At 60.2% G+C, this 27,152-nt stretch overlaps 1 protein-coding gene across 14 annotated transcripts in view; it reads left to right on the forward strand.

Moving 5' to 3' along the window:
- Positions 1 to 16,990, forward strand: part of PTPRF (protein tyrosine phosphatase receptor type F) — a 74,140-nt gene extending 57,150 nt beyond the window's left edge. For 5 of the 14 annotated variants that reach the window (XM_056130851.1, XM_056130850.1, XM_056130852.1 and 2 more), the window contains 22 exons: positions 65 to 91; positions 1,144 to 1,261; positions 1,339 to 1,917; positions 2,429 to 2,526; positions 2,690 to 2,943; positions 3,028 to 3,121; positions 3,478 to 3,696; positions 3,881 to 4,035; positions 6,136 to 6,251; positions 8,804 to 8,836; positions 9,399 to 9,496; positions 11,912 to 12,035; positions 12,124 to 12,299; positions 12,922 to 13,041; positions 13,221 to 13,375; positions 13,468 to 13,753; positions 13,850 to 14,028; positions 14,150 to 14,276; positions 14,545 to 14,670; positions 14,987 to 15,141; positions 15,245 to 15,380; positions 15,558 to 16,990. In XM_056130851.1, the coding sequence (XP_055986826.1) occupies positions 65 to 91; positions 1,144 to 1,261; positions 1,339 to 1,917; positions 2,429 to 2,526; positions 2,690 to 2,943; positions 3,028 to 3,121; positions 3,478 to 3,696; positions 3,881 to 4,035; positions 6,136 to 6,251; positions 8,804 to 8,836; positions 9,399 to 9,496; positions 11,912 to 12,035; positions 12,124 to 12,299; positions 12,922 to 13,041; positions 13,221 to 13,375; positions 13,468 to 13,753; positions 13,850 to 14,028; positions 14,150 to 14,276; positions 14,545 to 14,670; positions 14,987 to 15,141; positions 15,245 to 15,380; positions 15,558 to 15,626 (3,444 nt within the window). In that variant the 3' untranslated portion in view covers positions 15,627 to 16,990. The remainder of the gene's footprint in view (positions 1 to 64; positions 92 to 1,143; positions 1,262 to 1,338; positions 1,918 to 2,428; positions 2,527 to 2,689; positions 2,944 to 3,027; positions 3,122 to 3,477; positions 3,697 to 3,880; positions 4,036 to 6,135; positions 6,252 to 8,803; positions 8,837 to 9,398; positions 9,497 to 11,911; positions 12,036 to 12,123; positions 12,300 to 12,921; positions 13,042 to 13,220; positions 13,376 to 13,467; positions 13,754 to 13,849; positions 14,029 to 14,149; positions 14,277 to 14,544; positions 14,671 to 14,986; positions 15,142 to 15,244; positions 15,381 to 15,557) is intronic. The other 9 variants (XM_056130860.1, XM_056130861.1, XM_056130862.1 and 6 more) reach the window with 5 other exon arrangements.
- Positions 16,991 to 27,152: the final 10,162 nt, after the last annotated feature.

Raw genomic sequence — 27,152 nt, forward strand, 5'->3', positions numbered from 1 at the left:
AGCCCGGCCCCTCCTTCCGTGCCCTTCACCTCTGTCTCCCTTTCTCTCCCTTCCCTGCGCTCAGTGGCGGCCAGAGGAGTCCGAGGACTATGTAAGTAACAGGTGTGCGAGCGAGCGAGCGGGGACGAGGCCTGGGTCAGGCTGGGCTCTCGGGACACTCCCCCTCCCCGCCCCTCCTCCCAGCCGGGGCCCTCAGCAGCCGCGGGGCACCAGCCCCTTCCCGGGAAAATTGGCACCCGGGCTGGAGCAGCGGCCGAGCTGCGATTGGCACCTCCTCTAATCCCGACTTCTCGCCTGTCGAGCGGCAATTTGAGTCCAGTGCTCGCCATCGACCGGGGCCTGGCCCCTGCTCTGGCCAGACGGGGATGGAGTTAAATCCGATCCTGATCGTTAGGCCCGTATTGATCCCCAGAGTGAAAAATCGCCTGCTTCCGGGCCCCGGCTGGGAGAAGGGGTCTCGGGAGCGGGCGTGGGCGGTTCTGGAGTGCCGGCCCCGGGAGACGCCCCCCAGCCCCCAGCTGCAGCAGAAGGGGGCCTGGGAACGGATTGGTGGTGGCTGTCGGGGCTAGGGAGCCCTGCTGATCAGGGCTGGCGGTGATGGCGCTGTTCCCGCTGCTCGGGGCCCGCCTTCTACCCTCTCCGCTGGGCGATGCTGTCACTAGTTTCTCCGCATGTTCCGAAGCGCCCTGTGACCGGCCGGGGCCAGTGGGCAGGGTCTGCCTCAGTAGGAGGCGCCGCCCGGCCAGTTCCCAGGCGTCTCCGGCACCTGGCTTCTCTGGGCACAAGGGGAACATGCGTTTCCAGGCGGGGGTCTGGGTGGCCACCTGGTGGGGCCCTGAGCCAGCCCTGCAGGATGACCGCTGCGAGGTGTGGTGCTGTGGCCAACCCCTCCCACCACGCGCACACACACACACCTCCCACGGGTGCTGCGGGCTGGGCGCAGGCCTCAGAGGGGCCACCCAGGAACACTGGGCTAAGGGCACGGGGAGTCCCTTTGTTCTCCTCTCCGAGGAAGCTGTCTGCCCGGGGGCAGGGCAGGGGTACCCCTGCCCGGCAGTGCCCAGCCCCCCGGCTGGCATGCTCCACTGCCTCCTGTGCCCCCTCCCCACCCCCGCTGATGGCCACGGGCTTCCCCTGCTGCAGGAGACCACCATCAGCGGGCTGACCCCCGAGACCACCTACTCTGTGACGGTCGCCGCCTACACCACCAAGGGGGACGGGGCCCGGAGCAAGCCCAAGATCGTGACGACCACCGGGGCAGGTGAGCAGGGGAGGGGCAGGGCCGGGGGCAGGGGCCGGCGAGGAGGGCGGCGCCAGAGCCCGTGCCTGGTTGTTCAGTCCCAGGCCGGCCCACCATGATGGTCAGTGCCACGGCCATGAACACGGCGCTGCTCCAGTGGCACCCCCCCAAGGAGCTGCCCGGCGAGCTGGTGGGCTACCGGCTGCAGTACCGCCGGGCCGACGAGGCCCAGCCCACCACCATCGATTTCGGCAAGGACGACCAGCACTTCACAGTCACCAGCCTGCACAAGGGGGCCACCTACATCTTCCGGCTGGCCGCCAAGAACCGGGCCGGCCCGGGCGAGGAGTTCGAGAAGGAGATCACCACCCCCGAGGACGCCCCAAGCGGCTTCCCCCAAAACCTGCGCGTGACGGGGCTGACCACGTCCACCACGGAACTGGCCTGGGACCCGCCGGTGCTGGCCGAGAGGAACGGCCGCATCACCCGCTACACGGTGGTGTACCGGGACATCAACAGCCAGCAGGAGCTGCACAACGTCACGGCCGACCCCCACCTGACCCTGCTGGACCTCAGGCCGGACACCACGTACGACATCAAGGTCCGCGCGCACACGAGCAGGGGCGCTGGCCCCCTGAGCCCCAGCATTCAGTCTCGGACCGCAGCCCTGGAGCCAGGTGTGTGTGTGGGCCGAGGCCGCCGGGACCTCTGCCGTCCTTCACCCACTGACCTCTGGCGACGGGGAGGCACCAGCCTCTGCTGTGTGACCCTCCACTCTCTCCCGACCGTGACCGCTGACGTCTCGCTGTGACCCCTGACCTCTGCTGACTTTAACCTACTGACCTCTGCCGTGGGGCTCTCCAACCTCTCGCCACCTTGGCTCACTCATCTTTTACCTGCTTCGCCGGTCTGGGGTGCGCGGCACTAACCTGGGGCCCACGCCGCCCTGACCCGGGGGCAATGTGCCACGTGCTCTTCGGGGTCCAGGGCACGGACCGCTGAGCTCTCCGCCCTCCACCCTCCGCGGGGGCGGGGTCTGGCCTTGGCCCCGTCACTTCTCGGGGCGGCTGCCTCCACCTGCAGCTCCTGGGCCGGGGCCGGGAGCCGGGCCGTGGACGCTACAGCTGGCCGGGGTGCAGTGCCCGGCTTGTGTGGCAGAGCCCTCTGACCCCTCCTTGTGCCCCGCAGTGTTTGCCAAGAACTTCCACGTGGCAGCCGCCATGAAGACATCCGTGCTGCTCAGCTGGGAGGTGCCTGACTCCTACAAGTCGGCCGTCCCCTTCAAGGTGGGTGAGGCCGGGCTGCTCCCGACAGGCACTGGCACAGAACCCCAGCTGGGGCCGAGGGCACAGGCCCCTGGGGGTGAGAGGGCACAGACTCCTGGGGGCAAGGGCGCAGGCCCTCTGTGCCAGCGAGTCCAGCGAAGGCCCTATGGCCCCTGGTCCGTAGATCCTGTACAACGGGCAGAGCGTGGAGGTGGACGGACACTCGATGCGGAAGCTGATCGCGGACCTGCAGCCCAACACCGAGTACTCGTTCGTGCTCATGAGCCGGGGCAGCAGCGCAGGGGGCCTGCAGCACCTGGTGTCCATCCGCACGGCCCCCGACATCCTGCCGCACAAGCCGCTGCCCGCCTCGGCCTACATCGAGGACGGCCGCTTCACGCTGTCCCTGCCGGCCGTGCAGGAGCCGGCGCTCGTCAGGTGCGCGCGTGTGGCGGGGGGGGGGCGGGCGGGCGGCTGCCCGCTGGTGCAGCCGCAGCCCTGACCTCCTGCTCTGCCCACCAGGTGGTTCTACATCGTGGTGGTGCCCATCGACCGTGTGGGCGGGAGCATGCTGGCGCCTCGATGGACCACCCCTGAGGAACTGGAGCTGGAGGAGGTGCGGGCAGGGGCAGGACCGCCCCGTCCACTCTCGGGGATGTGGCTGTGCCCTGGCAGCGGTCGGCTCACTGGGCACCCTCTGGGCCCCGCTGAGGACTGAGGGTGGGAGGAAACAGAAGGTTCCGGGGCCTGGCTCGTAGGGAGGCTTCGACTGCAGATCCAAAGGCCACCGAGGTCCCAGTGTGGGGCCCCGGGATGTCCAGGACGGGGGCAGGGTGGTCTCCCACAGGGTCTGTCTCTCTGGGCTGGCAGAGTTGGCGGCACTGCCACGCGGGGTTTTGTAAGGACAGTGGTTTGAGCCGGGCCGAGGCCCCTTTCGAGCCCAGCCTCATGGCCCCGCGTCTGTCCTCTCAGCTTCTCGAGGCCATCGAGCAGGGCGGCGGGGTGCGGCGGCGACGGCGGCGGCAGGCCGAGCGGCTGAAGCCCTACGTGGCCGCTCAGGTGGACACGCTTCCCAAGACCTTCACGCTCGGGGACAAGAAGAGTTACCAGGGCTTCTACAACCGGCCCCTGTCCCCAGACCTGAGCTACCAGTGTTTCGTGCTCGCCTCCCTCAAGGAGCCTGTGGACCAGGTGGGCGCACGGCTCCTGAGACCCACCACCCCCACCCCCCTGGCTGGACCTGAGTCCAGGCTGATCTCAGACACTGAGAACCCAGCGCCCAGACGGGTCCTGGAGTCTTACGTCAACCGCCCCCGGGGAGCCAGGCCGGGGGCCCCCGTGCTGAGCTTCCTCGCGTCTCCCCCACTGGCTGCAGAAACGCTACGCCTCCAGCCCCTACTCCGACGAGATCGTGGTCCAGGTGACACCGGCCCAGCAGCAGGAGGAGCCCGAGATGCTGTGGGTGACGGGTCCCGTCCTGGCAGTCATCCTCATCATCCTCATCGTCATTGCCATCCTCCTGTTCAAGAGGTGAGCCTGGGGCCCAGGGGGCCTGTCTGCCCAGTGACACACGCACACGCCTACGCACACGTGCGCGCACACACGGCATCCATACGTGTACAGCCGCAGTGAGTGAGCAGAAGGCTGAGTCACACCCCGGGGCACCTGTCCCTGGCTGCCCTCTGCCCCGGATGTGAATGTCTGTCTCGGCCTTGAGACACCGCTCTCCCCTGCCTCTGCTCTTCGGCCCTTTCTTGGCCTCCATCCCTGGGGCCTGCAGACCCACACACCCACTGGTGCTCACTGGCCACCTGCTGTGGCCGCAGCGTCCATGGCTGCCCCAGTGTCTTCAGAAACCCCTCCACGCCCTCGTTCCTGAGATCAGCCCTTCCACCCTCCACCACCGGCAATCTGAGCGTCCCTTGCCTCCTCCCACCCCTCCCGAGTCCTGCCTGAGCAGTGCTGGCACCCCGAGGGCCCCGCCCCCAGGTGCTCCACCAGCCCCGGGGCCCTCAGCTCTGGGCGGCCTAGCGCAGCCCCCACTCTGGTTTCCCCTTCCTCTGGCCCCTGCCTGGAAGCTGCTTCCACAGGCCAGCTGAGGTCCTTCCCCTGCCACCCCCAGCGACCCCCAGTTCCAGCCCCGCAGTGTCATGCTGAGCTAGTGCAGCCCCAGGCCATCTGCCTGCCGGTCCCCCCACATGTGCCCACCTAAGCTGCCATCTCGTCCTCCGGCTGTCCTCTGGGCTCAGGTACCCACAGGCTTCCCCAGCCTGCCTCCAACCTCAGACACCGCCCCCCTGTCCCACCTCCCCCGCCCCAGATGTTGCTGGCTGGGCCTTTGGCCTGTCCTTGAGTGCGTGTCCGCGAGTGCGTGTTCTCCATCACCTGTGAGCGTGTGTGTCTGTCAGCACACGTCCCTGTGTGCGTATCCACAAGCATGAGTGCGTGTCTGTATGTGTCGGTAAGTGCGTGTTTATGAATGTGTGTCTGCGAGCGCATGTCCATGAGTACATGTCCATGTGTGTCCTTGAGCGTGTGTCTGAGTGTCTGTGAATACATGGATGTCCGTGAGCATGTGTGTCTGTGAGCACACGTGGGTCCGTGAGCCTGTTCTTGTGGGCCCCCGTGTCCCGTGTGCTGTCCCATCCCTGCTCCTGCCCCACATTGGTTGTCCCCTTTGGGAAGAGTTAGCTCCTTCCTCCCGGGCGCCCGGGGCCAGGATCTCTAGCCTAATGGGGCCGGGCCCAGGCAGGCCCCGGCACCCCAGGAGAGGTCGTGGCTGCCGCGGAGAGCTCCAGGGGCTCCATGTCACAAAGGGCCTGGGTGCTTGCAGAAGCGGTGACGTCGCTTTCTTCTGTCCTTGCCTAACTTTCGGGACCTAGTAAGCAGGAAAGGTAGGACCCCTTCTTTCTCCCCACGTGCCCCACATGCCTCTGCACATCTCGGGCCCGGGCGGGGGCGGGGCGGGGCTTCCTCCAGAGGCTGCCAGCCTGTGGCTGCCCACTCAGCTCGGCCCCCCGGGACAGGCTCCCTTGCACCACACCGGGGTGCTCCTCCTCGGGGGCACGGCCCACGCTCAGCGGGGAGCCCACCACGGTCACGGGGGGCAGCCTGAGCTCCAGGCCACCGGCCTCTCGCCCCTCCGGGGCCTGGGTTGCAAAGTCCTGGGGGAAAGTGCAGTGGCTGCCACTCCCCCGGCCACCAGCGATGCCTAAGGACTTCGCTGGACCACAGGGTCTGTCTCCAACCCTGCCCTTTGGGGCCAGTGTGACAGGACTCTGTCCCTCTGGGACAGCACTTGCCTTGTTCCTTCTCCGACACCCCCGAGCCAGATAGCTGGGGCCCAGCTCCCTGCAGTGTATGCGTCCCTGTGCGTCCTCTGCATGTGTGTCCTGGTGGCTCCCGCCGCCTCTGCCGGGCCGGGCACAGCGGCCTCCGCCACCCTCCCTTGCTGACCGTCCTCCGTCCTCCCCGCTCCGGCTGTTTCCTGGCCACACCTGCACCGTCTGTCTCCTGCTGACCTGCTCCGCCCTGCAGCACCCTCCCCCCGCCCTGCTCAGAGACGCCACCCCAGGCAGCTCCCCCGCACCCCTGCTTGGGCTGCTCAGCGCCCGCCCTGTGCCTCCTCAGGAAAAGGACCCACTCGCCGTCTTCCAAGGACGAGCAGGCGATCGGGCTGAAGGACTCGCTGCTGGCCCACTCCTCCGACCCCGTGGAGATGCGGAGGCTCAACTACCAGACCCCAGGTAGGGCGGCGCCCCCGGGGCCTTTCTGGGGCGCAGAAGCTGAACCCCACCTTGTCTTCCGTCGAGGTGGCTCTTTGGGCTAAGAACTCTCCCAGAGCCCACCCCATTCTCCACCTGCCCCTTGGGACGGCCAGTGTCCGCACGTGCTCTGGCCTCTGTGCACGGACCAAGGGCGTGCTGGCAGGACGCACCCTCCCTGAGCACTGTGAGGCACCAAACTGACCCTCACCGACCTGCCCTCCAGCCATGCACGAGGCTGGGTCCGTCCCACCCCGAGGCTTCTCTCCCTCCTCCCTGCAGCCCAGGCAGACGGGCAGACACCACTCAGATCGCCGCCCCCAACCAGGGGTTTCTGTGCTGCCTGGACCCCACCCTGGCTTGAGTTGCCTTGGGACAGGCCAATCTGGGAACTTCCCTGGTCAGGTCCAGGCCCAGCACCCCTGGCAGGCACCCACCAGTCACTTGGACACGGCCAGCGATGTAACTCGGAACCTTGATGGCTTCCAGTGGTTTATTGGTCTGTCTCTCGTGAGCTCTGTGAGGTGGGGATTGGGACAGCAGGAGGTGATCCAAGGCTGGAGCCCGGGGACTGCACCAGGTGTATCCCCCCAAAAACTAACCCCCAAGAGCCTCTGTGTGTGGGCCCTGACCCCGTGCACACACCCCACCAAAAAAAAACAAAAAAGCAGAAGCAATTCAAACAGGATCCCAGAAGGAACAGCTTCTCGTTCTAACGTATCAGGACCCCCCCAGTTGGAGTTTGAGTCTTTTTGTTTTTGGAGTTTCGGGTTTTTTTTTTTTTTTTAAGTTTGTTTTTCAATTTTTTGCTGTGCAGTGGCTCAAGGCCAGACCTCATGCGTGCAGGGCACGAGCTTTCCTACTGGGCCTCTGCTAGAGTCATTTGAACCAGATCTGAGCAAACAAAGGCCCCGTCAGGCCGGATTATGGCCCACTGCCTGTTTGCAGATGAAGTGTCACTGGCCACAGTTGAGCCTCCTTGCACGCCACCGAGGCAGTGTTAGTAAGTGTAGAAGACACTGAGGTCCGCCTCGCCAGACTCCATGCTCCCTGGCCTCTCACAGGAGAAGCCTACCAGATACTGACCGGATGCCCATGTTGGCGGTTGAGGCTACGGGCCTTGGTGAGTCCCCAGGGGTCATGACGACACCAAGAGGCGCCTGCCCGTGGCCTTGCAGCCTCGAGGGAGGCGGCCAAGCTCCAGAGCGCGTGTCCCTGAGAGTAGTGCCAGGCTGGCATGGTCAGTTAGGAGGCTTCAAGGCCCCAGGATGCTGGTGCCAAGCCCTGTGGGCATTAAGAGGGGCAGAGGAGGTGAAAGGGGCTCTCTGTGGTAGAAATGGCACACAGGGTCCCCGAGGTAGCGTGGGGGGCTGCCTGGGTTTGATCCCTGGCATCCCCCGGTCCTGAGGCATAGAGGCGGGAGTGAGCCCTGAGCACTGCCAGTTGTGACAGAAACAAAAGACATGCACAGCGGAAGGGCTCAGCAACTCTGGGGGGTCCTGGGACTTTGGAGTCGGGGCGTCGGGAGCTCATGTGGTCCCTTGTGGAGGAACCTGAGCTCTGGGCCCTGAGGAGCGTCTGAGCACCAGAACCAGCACCAGATCCAAGAGGACAGGAGACAGGTGTGGGCTCACCAGTGGTGCTCCTGCCCGAAGCTCGCTCTCTGCCGTGAGAGTTGGCGAGAGCCAGGTCATGGAGAAGCCTGGCTGGTGGTGGTGCCGTAGGCGTATCGGGGACTGACCATGGATCCCTGGCATGGGAGGCCTCGAGAAGTGACAGGAGCTGCCAGGGAGTGGGGATAAAGGAGGGCTTGTGGTGCCCAGAGGCTGGAGTGATAGCACAGCGGTAGGGCATTTGCCTTACGCGCAGCCAGCCCGGCTGAGCCAGGTTCGATTCCTCTGCCCCTCTCGGAGAGCCTGGCAAGCTACCGAGAGTATTCAGTATGCCAAACACAGTAACAAGAAGTCTCACAATGGAGACATTACTGGGCCCGCTCGAGCAAATCGATGAACAATGGGAGGAGAGTGACAGAGTGGTGCCCAGTGACCGGAGGTGCGGCCCAGGCCCCACCCCCCCACCCCACCCCAGGAGAGCACTGGCCTGTGAGCTGAGTCTGACCAGAGGAACAGAGGCCCCACACCAAGTAGACCTTTGATTGGTTCCTGTTTGTTTTTCTCCCTCCCTCACGATCTAGTTTTTATTTGGAACTTTACAGAGTGCCCTCTGACCTGCTGCCCGCCCCACCTCCATATGAAAACTCTCTGTCTTTGCCCAGATCCTCTGAACACACACACACACACACACATGCACACTCACACACACATGCACACACACACATACAGGCACATGTACACACACACACACACACACACACACACACACACACACACTGACCCCAGGCCTGAGCTAGAACTTAGCCGTCAGAGCAGCGGGGCCGGGCTGGGCCTGGCTGGCGCCTCACCCCTCCCTGTGGCTGCCCGGAGGTGCCAGCTCGCTGTTCTTGCCCCTGCTTCTCTGTTGTTTTCTCTCTGCAGGTTCCAGTGCCCCCAGTTGCCCGAATATCTCAAGTTAGTTTTCCGAATCCCCACCTGGGGGTGACTTTGGCTTCCGTGTCTGTTTCCTCGGCCTCTCCCCCCTCCCCCCCACCGCCATCGTCACCCCTGAACTCCTCCTCCCACTTCCTCCCGCCCCATGCCTCCCCCCTCGACCCCCCTCCGCATCTCTGCCTCTCTCTCCAGTCCTCCCGTGTCACTCACCGCCATGCCCACACTTCGTGACCGCTCCATCTACACGCGGGGGCCATGTGGTCGCTGGGGTCCCGAGAGGGGTCGGTGGGGCCGCGGGGTGGGCTGGAGACGCCCCCCACGCCCTCCCGTCAGCTGCCTCGTGTCCCTCTTAGAAGCTGTGGGGGAGGGTCCCGGTGTCCCCACTCGGCACCAGGTACCCCAGACAGGCCCACACCTGCTCACCGCGCCCCCTCTGCCGCTGTCACCGCATGTGCCACCATCTCGTGCCACCACGGTCACCGTGTCCACATGCGCACATCCACGAGGAGGGGGGTGGGGGGAAGCTGCCTGCCCTCCGGCCGGGACCTCACCCTGACTCTGCCGCGTGCTCCTGCCCCACCAGGTATGCGGGACCACCCCCCCATCCCCATCACTGACCTGGCCGACAACATCGAGCGCCTCAAAGCCAACGACGGCCTCAAGTTCTCCCAGGAGTACGAGGTGAGGCCCTGCCCCCCCCAGCACAGATGGGAGGGGCTGGCACTGGCAGGGGAGCAGCTCCGCACCCCTGGCCGAGCCCCCGCCCGAGTCTGGACGGTCCTACTTGTGTGTGCCCTAGCTGGGCTCTGCAGCGTCCACGCCAGCCCTCCCCACCCTCTGCGGTGGGCACTGCTAGCCCGTCAGACCCAGAGAGGGGCGGACTCCTCTCTGAGGTCACACAGCAGGCTGGCAGCCTCCCCTCTGGCTCGGCCCGCTCCTTCCCAGCTGCTCCCTGCGGGCGCCAGGCAGAGCCTTGTGCTTAGAGGAGGCTGAAGCCGTGGCAGGAAGGGGCAAGGTTGGGGCCTGGGTGACAGGTGACTCACAGGCTGGCACACCCGCCTCCAGCACACGCCCAGTGCCGCGGCTACCGAGGGCTTCGGGCCAGGTTTCCTAGGGGACGCTGAGCTTGGCGGGCAGGTGGATGAGCCTGTCTGTAGAGGGGAAAGCAGTGCCACCTCCACCAGGACGTGCCCCGGGAGCTGTTCTGCCCTGCCCTGCCCTTCCCTCCTCTCCCGGCCGCCCTCCCTCCCTTCCCTCCTCTCCCTTCCCTCCCTTCCCTTCCCCTCCCCCGCCCCTTTCCTTCTCTCACTGCAGTGCCAGGCGGCGGCACATGCTGGTCGTGGTGCTCTCTGGGGACCGCACGCGTGGTGGCCATGCGTACACACGTGGCTGGGCACCAGAGATTACACACACACAGAGCGGCAGACAGCAGAGCTGCCGGGACCACACGCGACACAGGAGCAGCAGCAGGGACGGAACTCGTGGCCTTGTGCTCGCCAGGCCTGTGCTGTGGCTCCCAAGGCGTCCCCCACGCCTGTGCTGTGACCCTGGGGGAGTGTCCCCCGGGCCTGATGTCCTGCTCTGCAAAGGCCACCTGAGTGTCGGGTGCCAGCCTTCTCATAGTGACCAGGAGGCCGCCACACTCTGCTGCCCACACGCATTCCCGTCTGCCTTTTCCCATCTTTCCTCCTGTCCAGTGCTTCTGCACAGCCCCCCCCCCGCCCCCCGCCAGGAGGCTCCTGCTGGCCGCCCCCACCGCCCCAGCCCTCCCTCAGCCGTAGCGCAGTCACCCTTCCTGGTCAGCCGGCCTGCCGTTCTTCGTCGGCGAGCACTGACCAGGTGCCTGTCCTCGGCCATCAGTGTGCAGCCTCCGTGGGGGGACCTTTGCAGACAGCCCCTGCCGGGCGGGACAGGCCAGCGAGTGGTCTCCACGCAGGCCGAGCGCCGGGTGAACCTGGGGTCTCCGGGCAGTCAGGGTCACTGTCCTGAGGAAACGCGTGTGTGTGCAGAGTTCATGGGCGGGTTCCGTGAGGGGCTCCACACACAGTGCCCAGAGCCGCACCAGACAGACACCTCGGGGCTTCCGCAAACACTCAGCGGCTCGCAGAGTCACCAGCAAGGCCATGAGCACCACGCGGACGTCTGAGCAGGACACTGCCCAGCAGACCTGCGTTTAGTGTGGACTGTCAGGCTGCCAGACAGTGGACCTGAGAGGACGAAGGCAGGGAGGCGGGGAGACACCAAGGCCAAGCTGGGCTGGGCTGGCGGAGGCCAGTGGAAGGTCGGGGGGAGGGGACACATGACCCCAGAACGTGGTGACCGGCTGGGTTTGGGGTGAAGGGGCAGCAGTTCCTTACCCCACACGTGCTCTGCCCTCAGCAGAGCACGGTGTGGCGGGAAGCCGGGGAACTCAGCTTGGCAAGTCCTCGGGGACCTGGTGGGGGGATATTACGGCTGTTCTGGACAGGAGCTCAGGCAGACTGGGGGACGGAGCGGGAGCGGCAGAGCAGCAGGCAGGGCGCTCGTCTGGCCTGTGGCCAGTTCAGGTTCGATCCCCGGCATCACCCGGAGTGACCCGACCCCTGAGGGCAGAGCCACGACTAAGCCCTGAGCATCGCCGGATGTGGCCCCAAAACAAACTAAGACGACTTTGGGCCATGGCGGGCTGTTCCTCGGTGTGCGGGCTTAAAGCTCCTGCATCCTCCCAGGAGGGATGTGGGGTCAGGGGCGCTGGAAACGGCCCCGAGCGCTGTGTCCGGCCAGCAGGAGGAGGTGACAGAGAAGGGACAGCTGAGCTGGAGGCAGGAGGGGGCGCGGGTGTCCTGGGGGTGGGCAGCTGCTGGCACCGGTGGTGGCCTCCCATCTTGCTCTGGTCATTCTGCTGTTGGGGTGCAGGGTCCTCGGGGGTCTCTCCTCTGCCCCCGCCTCATCCAGAGCCAGAGCCACGCTGTCAGCAGGCGTCTTGCTCCCACGGTGGGCGGGGCCTGGCCTGTGCCTCTCTAGAAGTACTGGGGCCACCGAGCCCCGTGTTCCGGGGAGCCAGGGCTCAGCGACGCCAGCCCTCAGCCCCCTCCACCTGCCTCTCCCTCCCTGCAGTCCATCGACCCCGGGCAACAGTTCACCTGGGAGAACTCAAACCTGGAGGTGAACAAGCCCAAGAACCGCTACGCAAACGTCATCGCCTACGACCACTCCCGTGTCATCCTGGCCTCTATCGACGGTGAGCCTCGGCGGCCGGCAGGCGCTGCCCCCGCAGACACGGCCAGGCAGGGGATAACAGCGGTGGCCCCCGTCCCTCCTGCCCACAGGTGTCCCGGGGAGCGACTACATCAACGCCAACTACATTGACGGCTACCGCAAGCAGAACGCCTACATCGCCACGCAGGGCCCGCTGCCCGAGACCATGGGCGACTTCTGGAGGATGGTGTGGGGACAGCGCACGGCCACCATCGTCATGATGACGCGGCTGGAGGAGAAGTCCCGGGTAGGCGGGGAAGGGGCTCCCCGGGGGACGGTGCTGAGCGGTACTGCGCTCCAGGGGACTCCCCGTCCCTCGAGACCGGTGGCTTCCCGGGATGTTGCTGTGTCGGCCCAGATGCCGTCCTTTGCAGAGAATGTTAATATGTTCCGGGGATGTTCACGCGCTCCCCAGATGCCGGAGTGTTCCTGGGGCGTGAGCACAGCGCCTAAGTTAATTAGCGGGAAGAGCTGCCGTTATCCGCTTCTGCACTGCAGAGCATGGGCTGGGACGGGAAATTTACAGAGCTTGAAGACGGCGCTTAAACGCCATGGGTAAATTTGGCAGAAAATGTGCCGGGTGCTGCTGGTCATGAATAAGTAATTTTCAGTCAGGGCCTTGTGCCCTGCTTAGGGCAAGGGCGTGCCTTGCTGGAAAGGCTGAGAGGGTGCCAAAGGATCCAGGAGCTGGGGGCGGGGGCGGATGGCTGGAGGCGGGGTCTGACAGCTGGGGGCAGTTCCAAGGGCAGCTTCTGGGCTTTGGAATCACATCTGGAGCCGTTGGGCAGCTGTGCCCTCTGCCCTGTCCAGCCCAGCCGTTGGACACCTCCAGACATCTTTTGTCCCTGTCCTGCCTATCCTCTGCGTAGGTGAAATGCGACCAGTACTGGCCGGCCAGAGGCACGGAGACCTATGGCCTCATCCAGGTGACCCTGCTGGACACAGTGGAGCTGGCCACATACACAGTGCGCACCTTCGCACTCCATAAGGTAAGGTACAGCTGCCTGTGCCCGGTCTTGCCAGGCCATCCGAGAGGGTGTGGGGGGGCTGTGCCTTGGGAATGGCTCACGGGGGAGGCCGCTGTGCGGTCCAGGGGGTTGGGTGGGTGGGCTGGAGGGGAGGCGTGTAATGCCTGAGTCCTGTCCCCCCCACCCCCTTTTCTCCCTAGAGTGGCTCCAGCGAGAAGCGGGAGCTCCGGCAGTTTCAGTTCATGGCCTGGCCGGATCACGGGGTTCCCGAGTACCCGACCCCCATCCTGGCCTTCCTGCGGCGTGTCAAGGCCTGCAACCCGCTAGACGCAGGGCCCATGGTGGTGCACTGCAGGTGAGGCGCCTCGGACCCCCCCCCCCCCGCCACCGAGGGTGGGGGGCCGGGCGGGCGTCGCCCCGACCCCAGGCTGAGCCCGTGTCCTGCAGCGCGGGCGTGGGCCGCACGGGCTGCTTCATCGTCATTGAGGCCATGCTGGAGCGGATGAAGCACGAGAAGACGGTGGACATCTACGGCCACGTGACGTGCATGCGGTCCCAGCGCAACTACATGGTGCAGACCGAGGACCAGTACGTGTTCATCCACGAGGCCCTGCTGGAGGCGGCCACCTGCGGGCACACGGAGGTGCCCGCCCGCAGCCTCTACGCCCACATCCAGAAGCTGGGCCAAGTGCCTCCCGGGGAGAGCGTGACCGCCATGGAGCTCGAGTTCAAGGTGGGGCCAGGGCAGCCTGCCTAGACGGGTCCGGGCGTCCCCTCAACCCCCCGCCCGGCCACCAGCCTGACCGGCCCCTCCCCTCCCTCCCGCCAGCTGCTGGCCAGCTCCAAGGCCCACACCTCCCGCTTCATCAGCGCCAACCTGCCCTGTAACAAGTTCAAGAACCGCCTGGTGAACATCATGCCCTACGAACTGACCCGCGTGTGCCTGCAGCCCATCCGCGGCGTGGAGGGCTCCGACTACATCAACGCCAGCTTCCTGGACGGCTACAGGTCAGCACGCGGTGGGGAGAGGACCGCCCCGGGGCGGGGAGGGTGATCGGAGCAGGGCCCCTGGGGATGCCGGGGGCAGGAGCGCCTCCGGCATGTCCTGTCTCCTGTCTGTCCACCCCAGACAGCAGAAGGCCTACATAGCCACTCAGGGGCCTCTGGCCGAGAGCACCGAGGACTTCTGGCGCATGTTGTGGGAGCACAATTCCACCATCATCGTCATGCTGACCCGGCTCCGGGAGATGGGCAGGGTGAGCCGCCACCGGGCCCGCGCCATCGTCCACTCTGCCCCCACGCCCTGCTCTCCCGCCCGCCCCCACTTTCCCCTGCCCACTCAGCCCCCCGCCCACCCTCCTCTTCCCCTCCCTCCTGGCCACACCGGCCACCGGCCCAGCCTCCTGGCAGCATGACCTTGACCCCCAACTCCTCCCCTGCGACCTCCTACCCCAGCACCGAGACCTGGGACACCCTCCCCGCTTACCCCCGGCCTGACCCAGGGGCTGGGCCCTCTGTCCACAGGAGAAGTGCCACCAGTACTGGCCGGCAGAGCGCTCTGCTCGCTACCAGTACTTTGTCGTCGACCCGATGGCTGAGTACAACATGCCCCAGTATATCCTGCGGGAGTTCAAGGTCACGGACGCCCGGGTGAGTGTTGCAGAGAAGCCCGGGATTTGAGGGAGCGTATTTGCGACTCGGCCTGTGCAGGGGTGGGGCAGGGCTCTGTGTGGTGTCCGGGTCCCGGAGAGCTAGGCTCGGGGGAGGTAGCACACACCCTGCACGTGGCTGACCCAGGATCGATTCCCGGCACCACATATGGGGGGGTGGTCCGGGTCTGGGGTGGGGCGTGCCAAGCCTGCCTCCGTGGTTGGGGGCTCAAGGACTTCGGTCTTGAACTGGCCGGCCGGGGTGGGGGGTGGTGGGGATAAGCCCTGATCCGTTTCCTCCCACCCTCCTCGGCCAGGACGGGCAGTCACGGACAATCCGGCAGTTCCAGTTCACGGACTGGCCAGAACAGGGTGTTCCCAAGACAGGCGAGGGCTTCATCGACTTCATCGGGCAGGTGCACAAGACCAAGGAGCAGTTCGGGCAGGACGGGCCCATCACGGTGCACTGCAGGTGGGCCGGGCCGGGCCGGACCGGGCCGGGCTGGGCTGGGCTGGGGCAGGGCAGCGGGAGGCGGGCGGCGGGCGGAGCCCTGACCTGCTCTGTCCGTGTGCAGTGCTGGCGTGGGCCGCACCGGAGTGTTCATCACGCTGAGTATCGTGCTGGAGCGGATGCGCTACGAGGGCGTGGTGGACATGTTCCAGACGGTGAAGACCCTGCGCACGCAGCGCCCGGCCATGGTGCAGACAGAGGTATGGGGGGACCGGGGGGAGCCTCCGTGCCCCGTTGATCTCGAGGGACGGTCCCTGGGGTCGTTGTCCCCGGTCCCTTGGCCTCCAGAGCCCAGCAGGACCCACCACGGGCAGGGGCTCGGGCCGGCGGGGTGTCCCCGGCTCTGCCCGCGCTGACCAGCACCCCCTCCCCGGCAGGACCAGTACCAGCTGTGCTACCGCGCGGCCCTGGAGTACCTCGGCAGCTTCGACCACTATGCAACGTAACTACCGCTCCCCTCCTCTGCGGCCCCGCAGGGCTGCCGAGGGGACCCAGCTCCTCTGAGCCATACCACCATCGTCCAGCCCTCCCGCACGGACGCTGCGGCCGGCAGAGCACAGCCCGCTGGGCTCACACCCATGTTTCAGGAACACCGAGCACCAACCCGCCCGGGCGCCAGGCCCCGGGCCCCGCCTCTCACGCTTCTTCTCATGGGGTGGGGAGGGGGCTACACCTTTTTTTATACATTAGGTGGGGTGGACCGAGGGCTTCTCGCCTCTTCCCTCTGAGTTTTCCTCTTGCAAATCTCTTAACTGCAGAATGGGCCTGGGCGGGGGCGGGGGGGGGGGGTGTTGGGGTTTCGTTTGTCTTTTTAAGTTCCCTTTGGACCCTCTTTTTTGTAGGACTGGTGGCAGAGGGCAGAGCCGGGCCTGCGTGGGGGCCGGGGCCCCCGCCAGCGGCTGGTCCTCAGATCCTGTTTCAGCCACATGCAGGGAAACACATTGCTCCCCTCCCAGTTTTGTTTGTTTTCCCATCCCAGCCTTTTTTTAGGCCCCACAGACAGTGGTGGGCGGGGAGGCACCGGGACACACTCCTCCCCCGTGTCTGTCGCCGAGCAGGCAGGCGAGCGAGGGAGCGAGCCGCGTTCACAGCCCAGAACCACGGACGGCTCCGGGGAGCCTGGCAAGGCATTCCTCATCACCATTGTGTTTGCAAAGGTTAAAACACACACACACACACACACACACACACACACACACACACACAAAACAAAACAAAAAAACGTCAAAAAGAAAAAGAAAAAAAATCATCCCCGGCTTCCCGCTCATGGGCGGGGGAGACGGCTCCTGTGCCGGGCCTTCCCCGGCGTGGCCGCGGTGTGCCGTGGCCAGGTGTGGGCCATGCCCGCACACTCAGGGCCAAGCAGGGGTGCGCGTGGCGTGCCCATCAGGTCCAGGCCAGTGGGCCTGGGAGCACACGTCTGACCTCAGCGCGGGGCCAGATTGTTTCCCTCCCCCGTTTGCAGCTGTTTTCAAAGCCCCCCCAAAGCGATCTCCGTCTACGCCTCCAGGACGCCGGCCTGACCGCTGTGGCGAGGCTCCTGGCCTGGCCGCACTCCGGGTACCGGCTGGGCGGGGCCAGAGCCACGCTGGGGAGGGGGCAGGGCGGGAGGGAAGTGGGGAGCAGGGCCCCCGGAAGATCCACAATCCAGGGTTGGCGATGTTGGATGAAACTTTCATTTTTACCTTGTGATGCCAGTGCTGTAGAGTCCACTGTTGTACACAGTCTGTTTTCTATTTGTTAAGAAAACTACAGCATCATTGCATCGTTCTTGACGGTAATAAATTTGAATAATCAGATTTCTTACAAACCAGGCCTCTGTCTCTGCTCTTCTGCAACCAGAACATCCCGGCTCTGCCGGGTCGGTCTCGGGTAGCTCCCAGAGATTTCCTGCTCCCAAGGGGTCAGTGAGGCTGTCCTGCTTCTCTGGGACAAGTCAGGCTCCCCCTTTGCACATGGGGGGGTCTGCAAGCCCCGAAGCCTGAGCCCCCAGGCCAGCCCTGTCCCACCAGTAAGTAGGAAGAGCATTCCCCACCTCCCCAGCTGCGAGTGAGCACCCCGAATAGCTCCATCCCCTTAGGAGGTTGTCCACTGCGATGTCACGAGCACTCTTTGGGCCTGTCCTGTCCGTGTTTGCTCAGGAAAATGTCTTCATTGATGTATTCCTCCTTTGTGGGGGGAAAGGGGACCTTCTGTGGGGATGGGTGAGGTTGCTGGGCTCTCGAGGTTGCAGTGCCCTGGGCATGCTGGTGGTACTCCATAGGTGGTGCCAAGGACCAAACTGGGTCCGCCGTAGGCAAAGAAACAGTCTAAACCCCTGGGCAATCTCCAGCACCCCCATCAACACCACCTTTTGGGGTTGTTTTTGGTTTTGTTTTTGTGGGGTTTTTTGGGTTTGGGGGTATTTTTTGGCTTTTTGGATCACACCGGTGATGCTCAGGGGTTACTCCTGGCACTGCACTCCGGAATTATTCCTGGCGGTATTTGGGGGACCGTATGGGATGCCAAGGATCGAACCCGGGTTAGCCGCATGTAAGGCAAATGCTCTACCCTCTGTACTATCACTAAAGCGCCCTTTTTCATCTATATTCTTGAGCAGCTTCTGACAGTGCTCAGAAGCTACTTGTCATTCAGTGTTCAGGGGCCATATGGTGCTGGAGACCAAACCTAGACCTCCCCCTTGCAGAACCTGGGCAGAACTTGTTGACCTATCTCTCAAGGGATTGTTTTTGCTCTTACACCACACCCAACTGTGCTCACGGTTACTCTTGCACCTGTGCTCAGAGGACCAGCCGGTGCTGGGAATCTAACCCAGGCCTCCCTCCCACTTTCAGAGCATACGCTCAGCTGGTGGACTATCACTGACTCGACGCATTCTTCCTGATGGCATTACACGTGTTTAAGAAATCCTAGTAGAAGGCTCAAAGGGCTGGGGCACGCGCTACGCATGCAAGAGCCCTGGGTGTCATCCCCAGTACCCTGTGGTGGCCCAAGCACCACCGAGTGTAGAAAAGGCTGTTTTTGGAGTCGAAGCGGTAGTACAGCGAGGAGGGCGTTTGCCTTGCACGGGGCCGACCCAGGTTTGGTCCCCAGCATCCCCTATGGTCCCCTAGCACCACCAGGAGAAATTTCTGAGTGTGGAGAAAGGAGTCAGCCCTGAGCATCGCCGGGTGTGACCCCAAAAAAGGAAAAGAAAAAAAATGAAAAGACCATTCTCAAGTAAGTGCTCGTGTTGGTTCCGCCCTGTGGAAGCAGGAGCCTGAGCTGGTCCTCACCGTGCTGCTGATGCTCAGAGCGGCCCCTCTTCTCTCCAGGGAAGGAGCCTGGTGTGAGGAGTAGCGTGTCCAGGTCCCCACCCTCGTGCAGGCCATCCCGTGTCCCTCCAAGCCGCTGGCAACCCAGCCTCCCTGTCGCCAGCTTTGCTCTTCTTCTCCCCCACCCCGCCCCCGTTTCTGATCTTTCTTTCAGCCTTATTGCTTAAACGCTGATCGCGGTACTGTTTACGTTGAGGTTTCAGGCGTGCAGGGCTGCCCCACACCACCCAGCGCCAGCGCCCCAGACACCATTCTCTGCTGCCTGGGCTGTTCCCCTCCGCCTTGCGTGTTTCCTGCCGTGTTTCTCTAGACTCCACAGGAGGGAGATCGCTGGGTCTTCGGGTTTTGTTTTGAAGTTCCGCGCCACACCTGGTGGTGCTCAGGGGCTTTTCCCAGCTTGTTACTGGGGGTGGGGAGGAAGACGGGACCGTGGGGTGCTGGCTCGAACCCAGGCCTCCTGCAGGCAAAGCACCTGCTGCTCTGGCGTATTGAGCTCCCTCCGGACCAGTTATTCAGTGTCCATCCTCCTCCCTTTGACTCACTGCACCCCTCAGGTTCCCTCCATGAAGCAGCACCTTGTAGGACTTCGTTTTTTCTTGTCACTGAGAAGTATTTCATTGTGTTTATACGCCATAGTTTTCCTTTTTTCCCTCCCTCCCGTATTTTGAGCCATGCTCAGGGCTTACTCCTGGCTCTGTGCTCAGGGAGCACTCCTGAACGGGCTGGGGGTGGGGGGGGGAACCATATGAAGAGCCGGGGATCAAACTTGGGTCAGCCTTAACTATCTGGCCTCATGGCAGTTGCTTTTTTTTTTTTGCTTTTTGGGTCACACCCGGTGATGCTCAGGGGTTACTCCTGGCTGTGCACTCAGGAATTATGCCTGGCAGTGCTCAGGGGACCATATGGGATGCTGGGAATTGAACCTGGGTCTCATGGCAGTTTCTCGATCTCCTCATCTAGTCTCCGGCACTTTTGCCCACCAGCAAGCCCTGTCCAAAGAGCGCCCCCTGGGGGCCAGAGCATTAGTACACTTGATAGAGCACTTGCTTTGCATGCAGTCAACCGGGGTTCGATTCCCGGCATCCCATATAGTGCCCTGAACACTGCCAGGGGTGATTCCTGAGTGCCGTCAGGAGTGCATCGCTGGGTGTGGTCCCCAAACAACTGTGTGCCCGCTTTGTAATAGTTGCGTGACTTTCCATCGCTCCTGCCAAGGTCACCGCTGTGCCTTCTGCTGACTTTCCTGCCCCATCCTGATGGGGCCCCACAGGACCCCATCCTCTGCTCCTCGTTGCTCGCCCCGGGCCCTTGCTCTCCAGCCAAGGGGGGTCTGCAGTGAAGGCTGTGCCTACCATCCTCCTCAACTCAAAACCATCCTGCAAGCGTTTCTGAAACGTTCTTCCGCCCTGGCTGACTCAATTCCTGCTCTTTGCTTTTTGTTGGAACTACTTCCTCCGGATGCCATCTTTGCAGGCCAGGGATATGGCTCAGTGGAAAAGTATGTTCTTCATAAGCAGGAGACCTGGGTTCGATCCCCAGCACAGCAACAAAGGAAAAGAAATCAAAGATCCCAACTGGTAACCAAGAACCATCTCTGGTTTGGTTTGGTTTTGTTTTTGTCTCTGGTTCACAAGCGGTGGTGCTGAAGGGCCACCCCCAGGTCTATTCCGCTCACTCCTGGCAGCCCCAGGGTGGGAACCTGCATGCTCCAGCCTGTGAAACTGCTTCCTGCCCCTCAGAACTCATCTTGAGTGAGGTTACATAGCCCTGCTATGCAACGAACTTAAAATACTTAATTTCGTTTATTTGGGGAGCTATACCTGGTGATACTCGGGGCTTATTTTTTTTATTTGCTTTTTTTTGGGTCACACCCAGCAATGCCCAGGAGTTACTCCTGGCTCATGCACCCAGGAATTACTCCTGGCCGTGCTTGGGGGACCATATAGGATGCCGGGGATTGAACCTCGGTCGGCCGCGTGCAAGGCAAACGCCCTACCCACTGTGCTATCACTCCAGTCCCATCGGGGCTTATTTTTGGCTTTGCACACAGGCATCACTGTTAATGGGGTTCCTGCACATTGGATGCTGGGGATTGAACCCAGGCCGACTGCCTGCAAGGGAGGCACCCAACCTTCCGTACTATCACTCTGGCCCCTGAAATACTTTTTATTTTTTTTCTAAACATCGCCTCACTGTGTGGCAAGGTCGTATTGTGCCTGTTTGTTAGGGGAGAAATGGGTTTTGTTTTTCACCCACTCAGCAGACGTGTCATGAGCCTTTGCGTCCGCTCTGAGCTAGTCACTCCTGGCGGGCAGAGCACTGCCCTGGTGACCCTTGTGCCCGGCGGCTGAGGCAGAAGAGACAAAGGGCGTGTGGCAAGTTTATCTGCAGCTCGTTATGTAAAACTGGCACCAGGAAGGACAAGCACACGGAGGAAGAAGCTTCAGGGCTGGAGAGATAGTAAAGCGGGAAGGGCACTTGCTTTGCCTGTGGCCAACCCAGGTATGATCCCCTGAGCCCTGCCAGCGTGATTCCTGAGCACAGAGCCAGGAGTAAGCCCTGAGCACCACCAGGTGTGGGGGAAAAAAGTCACACACAAATCAAATCACAAATCATCCTGTTATTCGTCGATTGCGTCGAGCAGGCCCCAGTAACGTCTCCTTCATCCTAGCCCTGAGATTATATTCAAGGCTCTTTAGGAGAATGAGACCCATCATTGTTACTGGGATTTGGCATATTGGGGACGCCACGGGGAGTTTGCCAGACTCTGCCGTGTGGGCAGGCTACATTCGGTAGCCTGCCAGTTTGTCAAAGTAGGAATGAGATGTCATAATAAGATGTCATAATAAGAATGCATAATAATATGCATTCGCGGCCGCGCGGTTCCGGGAGCTGGTTTTTATAGTCTCTGAGTCTTGGCCGCTGATGGGATTACACTGCGCCAGGGGGCCAATTGGTGGGTGTGACCCCTGCCTACTGGAATTTGGAGGATCTGGATGAAGGATGCTTGGCCCCGATCCGAGTAGGCTTGGAGATCTCGGCCCCGGAACCCACGTGGCTTTGCCCCTCTGCCAGTACCTTCATGTGTGAGGAGAGTGGTCTCAGCATGGTGGTGGCTGGTCCAGGAGGTCTTCGGCTGCCGGAGACCTGGTCGGGGCGGGGAGGAAAGCTCAACCCGCTCCCCTCCAAGGGGCCCCAGCGAGGAATAAATGGGAAAAAATGGAAACAAAAAAACAGACAGGAGTCCAAGAGATAGTACAGTGAGGTGCTTGCCCTGACCACAAACCAAGATGCTGAATATGCAACTCTGCGCAGGGGACCCAGGGCGCCACCAGGGGTCACTCCTGAGCACAGAGGCAGGAATAGTCGCAGCCCCACCGTGTGTGGCCCCAGAAACAGGGCGTTGCATGTGGCCTAGCTTGCACAGAGCCCCGAGTTGCTACCCTGCACCTCAGGGTACCCCAAGAACCACCAGGTATGACCCTCTTAAATATATGCAGATAGAAGCCTGGAGATGCGAGTGCAGCGTGTCGCGTGCCTGCCTTGCTTGTGGCAGACCTGGGTTTGATTTCCGGCCCCCCATATGGCCCCCTGAAGCCCTCCCTAAGTGCAGAGCCAGGAGGAAGCCCTGAGCACTTGCCGGGTGTGGCCCCAGATGAAAATTTTATAAATGCACCTATATGAACACACACATAGATGTAGATATATATGTATACACATGCGTCCATACAGTAGAAGCCTTGCCAGTAGGCTGCAAGTGTAAGACACTCAAGTCCTCCTTCTCCGCCCCTCAGTTCCATGAAGGCGTCAATAGAATTCAGTCCATCTCCCATGGGCGTTTTCTATGAATATACAATCATGTATATAAGTTTATTTTTATCTAACTAGATTCATACTATTCATGTCTTTTTGCAAATTTTCCATTTTACTTAAATATGTTATGGCCCTCTTTCCACGTCAGTACAGTTTTGAAACTCTGCGCGCTGTTATTGATATACATCATCATCGTCATCATCATCATTATCATTATTGTTAGTTCGAGGACTATACCTGGGGGTGCTTGGAACTCATTCCTGACAGACTGAACCTGGGCCTCCCTCGTAAGAAGCATTTGCTCAGCTTTTTTTTTTTATTTTGCTTTTTTGGGTCACACCTGGCAATGCACAGGGGTCACTCCTGGCTCTGCACTCAGGAGTTACTCCTGGCGGTGCTCAGGGGACCATAGGGGATGCTGGGAATCGAACCTGTGTTGGCCATCTTGGCTGCGTGCAAGGCAAACGCCCTACCCGCTGTGCTATCGCTCCAGCCCCTTGAAGGTTATTTTTAAATTGTGTTTTTGTTTGGGGCCACACCTGATGATGGTCAGGGCTGACTCCTGGCTCTGTGCTCAGGGATCTCCCCTCGTAGAGCTCAGGGGACATTATGGGATGCCGGGGATCAAACCCAGGTCGGCCTGCCACACACAAGGTGAGTACTTTACCTGCCTCATCATCTCTCTGGCCCCAGGATTGTTTTATTCGTGGCAGACACGAAGGGTGCACATGCTAAGGCAGGCCATTGAATCCAGACCTCCTGGAAGGACACACAGGACACATTGTCCCCTCCCCAACCGCAGCTTCTCTTCAGGAGTCTGAGGGGCTTCAGTTGTGAGTCAGTGCCCTGGGATCCTCTCCTCACTATCAATATCAAATAAGTGTGTGGGGTTTAATCAATTGGGGCGCCCTCCCACCGATACCTTTTGATTTTATTAGATATTTTATGAGTGTTAATTCTGCTGGGGCTCCCTAGTGCCTTCAGACAATACGTTCAAAGCGCTATTTCGTGATTTATCACCTCAGGCAAGATCTATTGATCAGCCTCTCTGAAGAATGAGGAAATTAGCTCCTTCCTCCACCCCCCTCCTCCAACGACCATTTTTATTTCAGATTGTCAAGGTTTATAATACTTTCTGTTCTATTAACATAATTAAGTCTTTCGTTCTAAGCATTGAAAACCAATAAACAGAGTTTTAATTGTGTGTTTATAGAATCTTTCAAGCCTCCGTGTCAAATGAGGCCCCTTCTTCACCCTTTCTCTTCTGGCAGCCTGATAGCACCTGTCTCTGGAGCAGAATTCGGGAGGAGGAGTTCCCTCATGACCATTTTATTTTTCCCCACTCAGAATGATAAACTTTCTGATTCTTGTATGTCTGGAAATATCTCCCTTTTATACTCATTCTCAATTTTAACTTTGCCTGGTATGAACTTTGTTATACAAAAAAAAAAAAAAAAGAAAGAAAGAAAATTTTCCGAAGAGCTCTTAAAGCTATTGTGCCTGGTTCTATTCTAAGCAGTTGTTGAAGGGGAGTTTGTGTAATAGCAGAAGCTTTCAAATGACCAGAGGATTTGGACTGTGGGGGGATGGGGCAGGGAGGGGGCTCTCCCCCGCAGTGCTTAGGCTCCTGGGCCCCCCTCAGCTGGTGGGGCTGGGGGCGGCAGGACTACACACTGTAGTGCTCTCTGGAGATCAAACCTCAGGACCTCCCTCATGCCAGGCACATGCCCAGCCCCTTGAGGCATCTCCCTGGCCCTTGGGTGACTGGAGTGATTGTTCTTGGCCCACTTTGAAATTTTTCTTCCTTGAGGGGAAGAAATACCAATATGCCAAATACCAGTAACAAGGATGGGTCTCATTCTCCTAAAGAGCCTTGAATATAATCTCAGGGCTAGGATGAAGGAGACGTTACTGGGGCCTGCCCGAGGCAATCGACGAATAACAGGAAGGTCGTGATTCGTGATTCGTGAGGGGAAGAGTCAGGGGACAGGTTGAGCCACATGTGTCAGTACAGTGCTCAGGGATTACTCCCAATGCAGTGCTCAGGGGACCATGTGGTGCCGGGGATTAAACCTGGGGCTCCAATATGCCAAGCATGAGCCTTTGGAATCACTTGCCAAGCCTTTGGAATCACTTGCCTCCTGTGATTTTTATCCCCAAGGAATGTTTGGGGGTGTCGGACCACACACAGTGGTGCTCAGGAACTGTTCCAGGCTCTGTGCCCAGGAGTGACCCCCACCTCAGGTGTGCTTCGGAGACCACATCTGACACCAGTGAATGGAACTGGAATCAGAAGGCAATCACAAAGCAAGCATCTTAACCCCTGGCCTATCTCTGTCCCTTTTTAAAAGGTAAAGGTAAAGGCCCTCCCGTTGATCATCGATTTGCTCAAGCGGGCCCAGTAACGTCTCCATTGGAGACTTTGTTGTTACTGTGTCTGGGATATCGAATACTCTCGGTAGCTTGCTGGGCTCTCCGAGAGGGGCGGAGGAATGGAACTCGGGTTGGCCATGCTGGCCGCTTGTAAGGCAAACGCCCTACCCGCTGTGCTATCGCTCCAGCCCTTTTTATCAATTTTAATTTTTTTGGGGGGGGAGGGCAACATCCGGCTGTACTCAGGACTTACTCCTGGCTCTGTGCTCAGAAATCATGTCTGTGATGCCAGGGCACCAGGGACCGAACTTGGGTCAGCCGCATGCAAGACAAGTGCCCTACCAGCTGTACTCTCTCCAGTCCCTTTTTCTCTGTTTCTACAATTGAAGACCGGAGAGATAGTGCAAAGAGCTTAAGCTCGTGTTTTGCATGCAGGGTGCCCAGTTATGATGCCCAGCATTGTATGGTCCCCAAAGCACCACCAAGAGCGACCCCCAGAGCACAGGGCCTGGAGGAACCTGCTAACACCATTAGGTATGGACAAAAAAAAAAAAAGAGAATTTAGACAGAAATACATATTTTAAAAATTTGAAAAACTATGTTTGATGTCAGGGTATATGAGCACTAAATTGTTTTTTTCCCGGGGCTGCGTTGATACTACAGGTGATAGGGCATTGCTTCACACGTGCCCAACCCAGGTTCAAACCCCAGCATCCCATATGGCCCCCCAAGCCCGACGAGAGTAATTTATGAATACAGAGCCAGGAGTAAGACCTGAGCGAGGTCAGGTGTGTGAAAAAAATAGATAAATAAAAAAAAAAGGTTTTCCGGGGCTGGAGAGATAGTACAGTGGGTAGAGCGTTTGCCTTGCACGCGGCTGACCCGGGTTCGATTCCCAGCATCCCATATGGTCCCCCAAGCACTGCCAGGAGTAATTCCTGAGTGCAGAGCCAGAAGTAACCCCTGTGCGTGGCCAGGTGTGATCCAAAAAGCAATAAATAAATAAATAAATAAAAACTTTTAAAAAAGGTTTTCCCCCATAATCATTTGTTAAATAATCATCTTTGTCCCTGGGTGGATTTGTAATGTCTCTATTTTAAGCACATGGGAAGTCCAGAATCTACGCTACAAGTCCAGAATCTCCATCTGGGCCCTGGAGCCTGTTTCATTCATCTGTCAGTCTAATCTCAGCCAGAATTACTCATTTAACATGTGTGGCTTTATTCTTTAATAAGCCTCGTTCCCCCTCATTATCATTTTATTTTCTTCAAAATTAATTAGTCTATCTCCTGTTTGTCTTCCAAGCAGACATTAGGGCTTTTAGGAGAAAACTCCCTTCCCCCAGTTTTGGTTGCAGATTTTATTGTACCTCTTTAAAACTGACATAACGTATCCGAGCGAGAAAATATGTGTTAACATGAAAGAAGGACATGGTGGCAGTCAGAAGAGGAGCCTAAATTGGGAATTCGAAGCAGACAAGCCTGCCAAAAGGAGGAGGCACAGACTGTCTGCCGCGCCCCCATCCCAGCCAGAACCACCTGGCACCCCAGAGCCCGTCACCTGCTGCCCTCGCTCCTCATGCGCCAGGCCTCTCTCTTGACCCCCTTCACTCCTGTGTTATCCAAACACCTGTGTCTTCTTCCTTTTGGTCGGGACGCCTGCATCCATCCAGTGACGTCCGTGCTCGGGAGACTGGGTTGCCAGGGGTTAAACCCAAGACCTCACGTGCAAAGCTTACACTCTAGTACTTTGAGCCCTCTCTGTGGCCCAGTACCTATACTTGTCTTTTCCTTCCTTCCTACCTTCTTTCCTTCCTTCCTTCCTTCCTTCTCTTCCTTTTCTTCCTTCCCTCCTTCCTATTTCTTTCTCTTCCTTCTCTTCCTTTCTCTTCCTTTTTTCCTTTCTTCTTTCTTTCTTCTCTTCCTTTCTCTTTCTTCCTTTCTTCTTCCTTCTTCCTTCCTTCCTTCCTTCCTTCCTTCCTTCCTTCTTTCTCTTCCTTCTCTTCCTTACTTTCTCTTTCTTCCTTTCTTCTTTCCTTCTCTTTCTTTTTCTTCCTTTCTTTTTTTCCTTCCTTCCTGCCTTCCTTTCTTCCCTTCTTTCTTTTTTTGGGGGGGGAGAGGCACACCCAGCAGTGCTCAGGGCTTACTCCTGGCTCTACACTCAAGGATTGCTCCTGACAGGACTTGGGATACTATATGGGTTGCCCAAGATCAAACCAGGGTTGACCATGTGCAAGGCAAGGAAACCTTGTATTAATCACTCTGGCCAATACTTGGCCAGATTTCTAAACAAAACCAAACAATTAAATCCCTTAATAGATAAAGCTTCTTCCAAATCAGGGAGAACCAAAATAAACACACTAGTAGAAAATAGGCATGAATACACACAGGCAATTACAAAACAAGATATACAAATTCCAATAAAAATATAAAAGATGCCCAGCCTCACTAGTAATGAAAAATAATGCAAATT

This window comes from Sorex fumeus, unplaced genomic scaffold (assembly GCF_029834395.1).
Source record: "Sorex fumeus unplaced genomic scaffold, SorFum_2.1 ptg000082l, whole genome shotgun sequence".
Taxonomy (NCBI): Eukaryota; Metazoa; Chordata; class Mammalia; order Eulipotyphla; family Soricidae; genus Sorex; species Sorex fumeus.